The 11378-nt window shown below is 36.1% G+C and overlaps 1 protein-coding gene across 1 annotated transcript in view; it reads right to left on the bottom strand.

Moving 5' to 3' along the window:
* Positions 1-730: 730 nt before the first annotated feature.
* YIPF4 (Yip1 domain family member 4) overlaps positions 731-11378 on the bottom strand; it is an 11431-nt gene continuing 783 nt past the window's right edge. The window contains exons 3-6 of the mRNA XM_031059796.1: positions 8595-8766; positions 6346-6423; positions 4544-4657; positions 731-3369 (exon numbers count right to left, since the gene is read on the bottom strand). Of these exons, the coding sequence (XP_030915656.1) occupies positions 3232-3369; positions 4544-4657; positions 6346-6423; positions 8595-8766 (502 nt within the window). The 3' untranslated portion in view covers positions 731-3231. The remainder of the gene's footprint in view (positions 3370-4543; positions 4658-6345; positions 6424-8594; positions 8767-11378) is intronic.

The raw sequence follows: 11378 nt of genomic DNA, 5'->3' as shown, positions 1-11378 counted from the left end.
AAGTGACATGTTACACAAGCCATTTATGCGACTGATGGTCTTAAAGCTAATTTTCAAATACAAAGTTTTCTACGGAATATTTTTATTAAAAGCACCCCAATTAGCACAGGCTGCTCCAGCAGGGAAATTTTTAAAGAAATACAGTGTGTGAAGAAAAAAATAAGGAAACCAAACCAAACCCACATGGGTATGTGTGCCACCAAGGCTAATCAAAATTGTCCTGAGCGCAAAATGAGTAGCTTTTAAACTTGCTGTAGTACTTCAAGCAAAACATTAAACACCAGTAAGGATAATGATAAAATTACAGCAGATCTCAAGCTGTATGTTGTCTCAACAATTGATTCCATCAATTCTTCAAGTAAGTATAATTTTTCTGATAAGCAGCAGAGTATGTTTGATGGGTAGAAGAGGAAACAAGATGTACATGTCTAGCTGGTCTCTAGAGAACATTCAAAATGCATGTCTCACCAAGGTGTGATGCCCATATGACCACCCCAAAATGAGATGTTGCATCTTAGAAAATTTTTTTGCTAGATGGATGTGCTCTAAATTTCCAGGTTTAACAGCCTGAAGTAACATGTTGATTATCACAAAAACTTATTTACAGCCTCAAAGCTATTGGTATATAGCATCAATATATTGGTGGCATGCACAGGAACATGGATGTGTCTTAAATCATCAACATGAATTATTCAGTATTAAGTCAGTAAATATAAATGAGCTTAATAGATTCTGTAAACAAGTTTAATTCAATTTTTTTATAAAATACATCTTGTATTTACACACATACCTCATCTAAAAATATGAGTTTGTTGAATGCAAAGTTATTACAAACTATCAGAATAATTTGAGAGCTGTTTGTATGTTTCTTGCACAATATATGCAAAAAGTGACTCTAAAGATACTAAGATTAAAAGGTGCAAATCTGCAATTGGGTACAAAATATGTACTATGTTAAGTGCATTATCTACATTGCATATTACACATGTGCCAAGTCTGTGGAAAGGAACAGTTAAAATTCCAACCATAAATTTCACAGAACATTACTGGAAAGGGACGTATTTGGAGATTCAATAGAACATTCTTGCATCCTTTCAATATTCATAGTCAGTTCAGCTGCACAGCACACCTCATGAACAACTATGCAAAGAGGAACTAAGCTTAAAGCTGTCTGACAGCCTAGAAACCTAAACGTGTTCTTGTCCTTCACCTTTGTGGGGACAGAAGTTAAATGCATTCACAGGGGCTGGGTGCAGTCTTATAATAACAGTTGGATATTCCTGTTAAAAAAAGAAATGTAAGTCATGAAAAAGGAGGTAAAACCAGATTATCATGCAAGATTCCAAAGCTAATATGCTTTTTTTTCAAATATACTGTAACTGCCTTTTTTTTCTTAAGAATGTGGTATGAATGCTCTCAAAACACTTGTAGGTAAGAAATTAGCTGCTGCTGGTGGTACAAATTTATTTAGTACAAGTTTGCATTAATTCCACCACAGCTTATTCAGAAATCAAAATTCAGGTGAAAAGTCAATCACTCTACCAATTTTTCTCTTTTTATATATTACAAGCTCAAGTATTACACTACAATTTATGTCCAGCACTAACTTCAAGTGGTTCTGTTTAAAACCAACACAAGAATCAGCCAGGAAAGCAGACTGAGTAAGCTAAAGGTTTGTGGGAGAGCTGGAATTTAATTACGTATTTTGCATCAGTAATGACTGGTAAAAATAAATTACCAACCTGGCTAGTTACACAGTCTAAAAAGCTGAAAAATTACAGTTCTGATATGGAAATATGTCCATCAGGGATCCAAGAGAGCCCTTGCTATTACCTTGTCATGGCTGATTTTTATTTGTAGCATTAAAAAAAAGGATGGAGAGGGGGGAGAATGGGAAATGCTTTTTTTCTGATGCCAGGAAAAAAACCCCAAACCTTCAGTGCTATTTGTTGATTCTAAATCCTGAAGATTGCAAATGCCTATGTTAGTACCATACAAAGTGAACTTCAGTGGACTTCCCTTGTGAAGAAATATTACCATAAGGACCATTACATAAGCAATCAACACAGTACACAGGAAATATTTAACATGTCATCACATTATTACATAATCCTTGGAGAGTCAAAATTAGCAAGACTCTAACTGTTACTAAGGCTGTAACTCTGCCTTGTTTAGTGGAGGGAGAATCTGGCCTTCCAAATCTTTCTTATTTCTCTTTACAGGGGATTAAAAGTATTGGCAAAAAAAAAAAAAAAAGGATGCATGTTAAATACCATGCTATTAAAAGCAAAACAGAGCAAGATGTTGTAAAACATAGTTAGGGAAGCAATATTTTTATTTTGTCATCATAAAATAACATTGTTTAAAGATCACACAAATTTGATGGATCATCTTTTTTCTCTCCAACATTAGGCCAGCACTAGAGTTGAGAAAGGTGTTCACCCTTTCTCTGTAAATTTATACTTTTAAGTAAAATAATTTGATTCTCTAAATATGCACTTTAATTAAGTATGTCACACAGTAAGTATCTTGCTCCTTTGGTCAGAGATAGTAAATGAGAACTTCAAATACTTGTATCTTCAATTTTTAAAAACCCAATATACATCCTTAACCAAGGAGTATTTACGGTACACACAAGCCATAGATACAAAATACACAGTATATACATGTTTTGAAAACAAATTGGAATTTATAAAAACTCAACAGCCAAATCACAGTAATTGAGGCACTAAATTAAAAGTAGTATCTTTTTGTCTTGATTATACAGACTATTCTGTGAACAATCAGGACTGTTTCATAAATATATATTATCTACAGAATTTGCTGTGCCAAAAAAAGCCAGCTGTGTTTAAGCTTAAAGGAAAAATTGCACTTTGAGATTGTTAACAGTTAACTTCTCATTTTTAATTCTTGAATATAGTAATCTGGTCCCAGTGCTTTTGGCACAGGTATTGAGTTGCAGTTTTGCTACGCTTTGTTATAAAACACAAGGTTCTTTTACTTTGTTCATTAAAATCTGAAGAGTCTTAAACAAACCTAGAACTTTGATACAAATCTATATAGCTACAATTGCTTCATTAAATAATATACACAAATATGCTCTTCCATCTTAAAACATCTCGACAACTGCATACAAAACAGTCACTTGTATTATCTCCAGCCTTCTTAATCCTACACATTATCAGTCTGCAAGTGACTGAAATATGGTTTCTGGCCACATCTTACACTAGATCACACCCCAGTATACAAGGACAGAAAATAAATGTATAATAAAAAGATTGGATAAATTAGAAGGGGTTTCTTGGTCTTGAATTCTTCTCCAACTAGTAATGATGCAGCACTGTATGCAGCCCAGAAGACTCCAAACAACTGAAAAAGAAGATGAACAGTCTTAGCTGACATCACAAGAAAGTCTCTCCAAATACCAGTAAAAATCACTTCCCTCAGTACAACACAGAGCCAGTTACAGAAGTAGTGCTTGTCACAGCCCAAGAAATTTTGGCCATGTGGGGCTTGTAATGCATTTTCATGCTAGTGGTGCAAAGATAAGAACCTTGCAGAGATTCACCCTGAAGTTAACATAAGGCTGTTAGTAGTAATCAAGTAACAGAGGTTTCATGAACATATATTTATTTTGCAGTTATTTATTAATTAACTGGCAAGTTAATGATTTACATTCTGACTATCATTTATCAGTATTCCCAGATTATCAAATCTCAAATACAGCAATTTTTAAACTTATCATACACTCTAGTTGTACTTCAGTTATACTGTCTGTCAGCAAGCTAAAGGGACAGAAACAATGAAATCAACAGAACAAACCTCCAGAAAGTGTACAGCTTAGCTCATAACAGAATTTTATCAGTTAACCTTCCCAGGCTCAGCAGTAACTTCACAGGCTACCTTAAAGGGGTTTAAGAAGTACTGGAAGTGTTCAAGAGCGTTATGTTGTTCTGGGATCTTTAGGGAATGTTTCTGGTTCCATAAAACGTGTCCAGCACCAGATGGTATCAGGCAGGTTATTCTTTGTGCCTTACATTCCCCCTCTCTAAATCAGAACAATCCTTACCTTCTCTGCAAAGGGTATGGAGAGCTGTGTACTGCTACCACTATGGGGAGGTCTCAGAACAATGACTAACGTCATATTCATGCCGCAGTGACTAAAAATAATCTGGATGATAGGGGAAGGGAGAGCTTATTTTCAGATTCTTCATTCTGAGGTTTAATTATGCATTCTCTTCTCAAAATGAGAATCCCATCTTTTTTGTAATGCAACTATTAGAGCACAGCAAAATACTTAAATACAAGCCACTCTAGTAACAACAGGCGTTGTTATAGCAACAGCACTGTATATTCCCAAGCACTCAAATGGAACATTTAAAACCCCATTCACTTTCCACCATGCTAACCAAAAGGATCACAGAGCTCACTTTGTAGTTCTGAAAATTTTGACACATCATTATGTTTTCCTGAGTAGAGTACTTGAAGTGTTAAGAAAGTGACTTAAAAATTACTAAATTGTCAATAGATTATAAGAACTTACTTTTATTAGTGTAGAAACAACTTCAAATGATCCAACCACCAAAAGTACAGGTGCTATGACAATGAGGGGAAGCAGGGAATATCCTATTACACCCAACACTTGGCCATAAGCAACCTGAAATTTTCAAGCACATAAAAATAAGCTTTGCAGTACTCAATCTCTGTCACCAAATACACTTTTTTCTTGTTATAACACTATGAATAATGATTATAATGTGTTATACTCATGAAATTTCAGCTAAAGGAGGCTTGCTAGTATAAAAATTGGTTTTGTATGCTAAACCCTGAAATTAGAAATATGTTATCTTTTTTTTCCCCAAAAAAACCTGTAAACTACCACTTTCAAAGGAAGCATTTACATATGATACCCAGGAGCATAGAACTGCAACACATCTCTCAAGGACCAGCTGTAGTCCTGCTTGCCAAAAGCAGCAAAGACATAATTTTCTGCATTAACATGCTCATATCCATTATACATAAATAAATACATAAAGCACATGAATGTTTTTGCTGTCAGTGGAAGAGTTAAAACTTGATCCCTGTAAGGCACAGAATTCTGATTTCCAGCTTCAATTTATTGAGACTATCTAGAACAGAGTTGTTCCAAGTACTTCCATAACTACTTTTAGCTTCATAAGGAAATGTCTGATTTTCCCCTGCTATGGTCTGAAATGTTCCTGTGCACAGCTAGGCTTCTTGGATTTAACAGGAAAAGTAGTGGCATCTTATAAGCATTTTCTTGTGGATGATGATCCTCCATGACAAGATCTGCAAACCTATACTTTTTCTCTTCAGTTTATACATCTGGTAATTTCTCATTTTGAGCCACGAACCAGATTGATTTAAGGGCCTCTGGATTGTGTTGAAAGGCAGAAATACCATGTAATCACATTTATAAAAAACTTTTTCTTTCAAAACAGCATTCACAAAAGAAGACTCTAACAATTACGATTTAAAGGAAAATTTTAAAAAATTAAAGTAAACAACACAGGACCTCTGCAATACTGGTGCATCATTAATGCAATATCCATAGTAAAAGTATAAAAATAAAGCATCACTGAATATTTAGTTCTTCACAACTACATAGTTCAATGCATTTTATGCTCCAGATCCATTTTAAGAAGTTTTATCCTCCTGACTGTTCCACTGCAGCTATCTGTGGGCCTTGCTCGAAGTCATTTTTTGTTGTTTACACCTGAATTGCTTAATAAGTCAATTTGTAAACACCTCAAGCAGCTATTCCAACCCTGCTGGTGCAAGCAGCTGGAGGAAGGGATGCAGGCCACAACTCCAGCTGGCTTTGCAGTTGAGAAACGTGCCCTGGCTTTCATAATTTGATGGCTTTGAACTGCATTAGGCCAGGGATGAAAACAAACACTGGCAGGTGCTTTACACACAAGGACATCAGACTGCTGTTAGCACCCCATTAAAAAAAGAAAGAAGTTTTCATTTACTCCAGTGACCAAAAACTTGAAAGCATTTCTCCCTCAAGAAAGGACTTCAGTTCTGGATCAGAGGAAGCTGCTAGAATACCTGGGTTCACAGCACAAATTTCCAGACTGTTAATCTGGAAGCAAGCACACCATCCATTGCACCAAGAAATTAGTTATGATCTCTGTATTAGACTTAATTTTGGAGACTGAAAACCTGAAATGTTGACTTTACACTTAGCAACTGCATCCATTTTTAGCTGGCTACAAGATCCAAACCCAAGCACTATGAAAATCCTACTACCACTGAAAAACACTGTCAAGAGACTTTACATTACCTCCCTCTACATCCTTTTCACATACAAGTACTTACTTCTCCTCCAAGAACTCTGGCCAGTAAAAAAATTGTCAAGGATCCAAATATCCAAATAGTTATAATCCAAGAAACAACCTTGAGAGATAAAGAACAATTCATTTATATGAGTAATTGTCATTGTGAAAAAAGAAAATATATTTCCATAATTGCTTTCACTGCAGTCAAGGATTTTATCATGCAAAACTAAATTCTGAATTGTGGCAAGAATAGTGTTTAGTATCACAGTGTAATTGGCAAATGAAGTTCAGAAGTTACATTTACAGAATCACATTCATGGTAAATTTGGTGTACATGGAATGGACGTGCAATGTGGTCTATAAGTATTGTAACAGGAGTAGGAAGTTGAGTTAAAACGACCCTAAATGTCTTCATATCCCACCTATTACAAAATAGGGCTCAGACAGTTTTAAGAAGTGAGCCCAACCAATACAAAGAGTTGGAATTCTCCTTTCACTTATAAAGATGCCACTTTATCCTTTACTCAAACTGAGAATGCTCAGAAGACATAGGACTTTAATTCTCAGTGGAACTTGATGATGATGATGATGATGATAACTTAATAAAGAGCCTCAAATTCCTGGGACCAAGCCTGTAATTATTTTTTCTTGCTTCTTTCATAGTTCTGCTCTTAAACTACAGAAGGAATCCTAAAATCATTCTCTGACTTAAAAAATCCTTCAAATTAACTTAGCTGGTTTTGGTGTTGAGCCACTGGGAGGACCAGAAGTAAAGCTCTCCTTTCTGAAACGCCTTTTTAGAAGGAAAAAACTGTCTAAGTCCAGTCTATGTATTTCCAAACATACAATGACTGAACCTAAAAAATTAAGTCAGTACTCAGTTCAATACTTTGCTTAATTAGAAGTTCCATATTTCCAGAATAATGAAATAGGAAAAAACAGATAAAAATCACAGCAACACTAAAAACAATATAAGTGGCTTTATTCTATTTGTGAAAATAGCACATAGCCTCTTTTTACTTCCTTTTTTCCTCCACTGACTAAGAAGAGGACCAGATTAAAGTCTTAGAGCAGAAGTGCTCATCCTCCTCCAGTTTAGAGCCCACCTTTGGGTTCATCTAGTCCAGCTGCTGTCAGTCATCCTGTTGGTGGCTGCTAGCTTTCTCTCCTCATACATATACAGCACTCCTGCATCCATATGGTAAACCCAGTGCTCCTAAGAAACATGAGACCCAGTGCTCCTGTACAGAAGCTACACAAACTGCAGGAGGTGGTTCATCTGTCCCAGGGTCAAGGAATGGTCCTTGCTTTGCCAAGGAGACAGGTGAGTGGTCCACCCAGAAGACTTGAACAATAAAGTGGTTTAGTCTACTCAATTCAAGCCTCATAGAGACAAGATACTGAGTGAATTCTTAGTCAGCATTTGGTATGCCATATGGAAGCCAGGGGTCCCAAAGGGAATGATTTTATCCCACCATTCACAAGAATCCTTGCATAAGCACATTCTGCTGGTTTACATACAGCTTATTGCCATACTTGGTCACATTTATAACAACTGTAACCACACATTTAGTCATAAAGATTTCCAATGCAGGAGCACCTAGGCTTACATACAAATTGTTACTATAAATGATAACACTTCTTCATTTTAATTAGAAGATAAAGAAAAAAGATAACAGTGTTGATGACAATTACATATGCACAATGCCTCTGAGTAGCTATTCACCCTTCGAGTTCAAAAGGAATTATGGAAAAGTCTATTGACCAGAGGAAAGTTATTTGATTGTAACTGAGCAGGGAGGACAAAATAGCAAACATCACTAATGAAGATTAAATACACCAGATAACAGCAGCCATATAGAATGAATTAAATAAGCAGCTTTATTTGTCAGGAAATTAGAGTTCATGCCATCCAAAGAAATGCTTTTTGCTAATATTTTTTAGTAATAAAAAGCAAGTTAACAAAAGGTCACAATTAAAATGGAAAGATTCATTAATATGACTATAAACCCATTAGTATCAATCTGGTTCCTCTAGAAACCACATTGTTCCTTTGTTTTACTGTATAAAAACAAACCTGACATTTCATCATGATTAACTTACTCGTGGGCTATTTAATACATTCCTAACTTCTGTCTTTCTACATATTAACTTGAGAAACAGCACTTGAAATGCCCCACATTAGTATGTGAAAAAAAGACTTTCTACCTACGTAAGAATGCAAATTGCTTAGCAATCACATCCCCAAATTTAGTTCAGATTTTTTTTAGGCAGAAGATTTATACCTACCTTAAATTGTCCATATAATGAAATCATTGAGAAGAAGAGGACAACTGCCAGAGGACCCCAAAAGTCTGGATTGTCTCTCACTACCTGCCTATTGAACCCAAGAGATGGCATAGGCATCAACACACATCGAATTTTGTAGTAAATATCCTTCAGATCAATGTCGAGTTCTTCCCTGAAATTGTAAAGCAAGTGAGCATTACTATACAGCACAGTAATGAAATAAAACTAAAAAAAATGAGTATGGGGGGAAACAGTAGATGTATAGAGCAAGTCTCCTGTCAGCCACAAGGCTTTCTGAAGCCATGACTAGCAAAGGAACAGATTATCCACAGTAAAGCAACACCGTAACTTCATGCTGCATTCAGTAACTGGTGGGACACGGATTTATTTAATTACTCAAAAACAAATTACATGAATGACAACAGAAAACATACACAGCATATCCAGACCAGGCTGAATGGGGCTCTGAGTAACCTGGACTGGTGAAAGGTGTCCCTGCCCAAGACAGGGGGGTGGAACTGGATGATCTTTAAGGTCACTTCCAACCCAAACCAGTCTATGATTCTGTGATACCCTGACAGTCTGCATTAAGATAGGAGGGTTTTTTCAGACACCTTAGGACATGTGACACATTTGTGTCACTGTAACTACAAGTCAAAGACATGCACACATAAAGAATGTCTGGTGTTCCTATGCCAAGCAGTTTGCCATGAGCACACTTACTATGAAAATATTTCAAATTCTGCAAGAAAGAACACCATTACGTTCACTAATCTTAAATCATTCCAAATACATCGTGCAAAACTAATTTTTTAAAAGAAAATGGAGTTTAGCTTCCTTCAAGAACAGTAGTTTTCAACAGACCAGTTTATGCCTATTGTTCAATTTCTGGCTTGTGTCCACCATGGGTAAAATAAATAAAAGTCACTTGAACTAGCTGCAACATATATCAACAGATCCTGCCCTTCTCTCATTGCCTTCTCTGCTTCCTGTTACAAACTCTCTGCAAGCAGATACAAATTGGCCAGAAGACTCTTCTGCCCGGGACTCTTAGCTGGGACATGCTGCCCTGACTGTAATAGCCTCATGGGGAAGGAATCACACCTCCCAAGCCATGGGCAATTCCACTTCTTTATGTGCAGAACCTCAGTCATGACTGAGGAACTCTGAAGAGTTGCAAGACACTTCCAACAGGTAAACTGCTCTACATTTAAGAACATAGTGAAGAAAAATGTAGAATTATATCCTAAGTCCATTTATGAAGGTTTTGTCCAAGGCTTTGTTTTTTTGGCTTTTTCTTCAGAAAAGCTGATGTGAGAAAAAAATGCAAAGATGTGATTCATCACAAATTCTGTTTAAAAAAAAATTTAATCGTGTTAATTCAGTCCCTCAAGGCAATTTTTGGATTATTATTACTAAAGCTACTTTATAAGTGGTATTACTAACTGGTGACTAAGTAACAAAAATTGCTCTTTAACCCTCCCTGAATTAAAGAACAGACTAGAAGCATCTATTTGCTACCATTTATCTAAAACGGATGTAGCAGACCTATACTTTACTCTGTAGACTGTGTAATACAAATATTTGCTACATAGAAATAATTATTTCTCTTTGTCTAAGTCTTCTGACAGCTTCTGACAGCTTCTCATGTGAATAAATTGTCTTTTGCATGAAGCTGACAGCTACCTCGACTGAAAATGATGGTAGCTGTATCAGAAAATAAGTGTCTGGAGTAAGGCTGTCCAATGAGAAAGTAGAAAAAATAATCTCACTTTACTGAGCAAAACATTTGCACTGTAGCCCTGCATTGGTGAACTTCCCTTAGCAGCCTGCTGTTCTTTCAATCCTTAATAGGATTCAGACTGTAAGAATTCATTATGACACATTTCTGGGAATAATCAAAACAACAAAATTACACCAAAGTCAGAATTCCTATGTTGTAACCTCACTACAAAGTTTGTTTCTTAATTAAAAGTTAGAGGTTCACAAAACAGACATTCACACAAGGACCTACTTCTGCAGACTTTAATTTAAGCCAGTTCTCAAGTAGCACTGTCATTATTAAGCTCTCCAGATATCTGTTGTCTCCCAACACTCTCATCTGAGCTCTACAAAGTACTCTCTGTCTCACTCCAATTTTTTAAAGCATCATTATGTTTAATTCACAGGAAAACACTGAGATGGTGAGAATGAAGTTGCTTGGGTGCAGAACAAGGACCAGGCTGCCTGACTCACAATGTAATAACCTTAAGATACAAACTTTCTTCAGCCAGACAGGTTTCTAGGAACAGAACAATGGATGCGAGACTTCCAGTTCTAAGGACATTATTGTCCTTCAGCACTAGCACCCTTTTAATCTAGCTTTATAGTAAAAGGCAGCATAAAGATTATAAAGTTTGTGCTACCTTGCTTCTAACATCCCTACTGTAACAACCGTGATTCACAGTGCTTTTGCTTCAGAATAAATGACAGAACTGACTGAGATTTACTTAACAGGAGTCTTCCCACGGGGTTGTCTTAGTCTTTGATTCTTTCACAATATCCAGAAACATGAATGCAAAAGATACAAAGAATACAGTCTCTTTTTAAAAAATCATTACAAGATCAACAGTTACAAGCAGAAAAGCCATATAGGCTTTATACTTATGGAGATTAAAATCCATAATAGAAACAATGTTTTCATTCTTGCACCAGAAAACACTCAAGTAATTTGTCAAACAGAATTCTAGTCACAGTACATGGCTGTGGGACAATCAAAGACTACAAGTTGTTTCTTTTCCCTAC

The sequence above is a fragment of the Geospiza fortis genome, unplaced genomic scaffold, assembly GCF_000277835.1.
Source record: "Geospiza fortis unplaced genomic scaffold, GeoFor_1.0 scaffold41, whole genome shotgun sequence".
NCBI classification, from domain to species: Eukaryota; Metazoa; Chordata; class Aves; order Passeriformes; family Thraupidae; genus Geospiza; species Geospiza fortis.
Note: the sequence above shows the minus strand (reverse complement) of the source record. Positions and strands in the feature narration are given on the sequence as shown.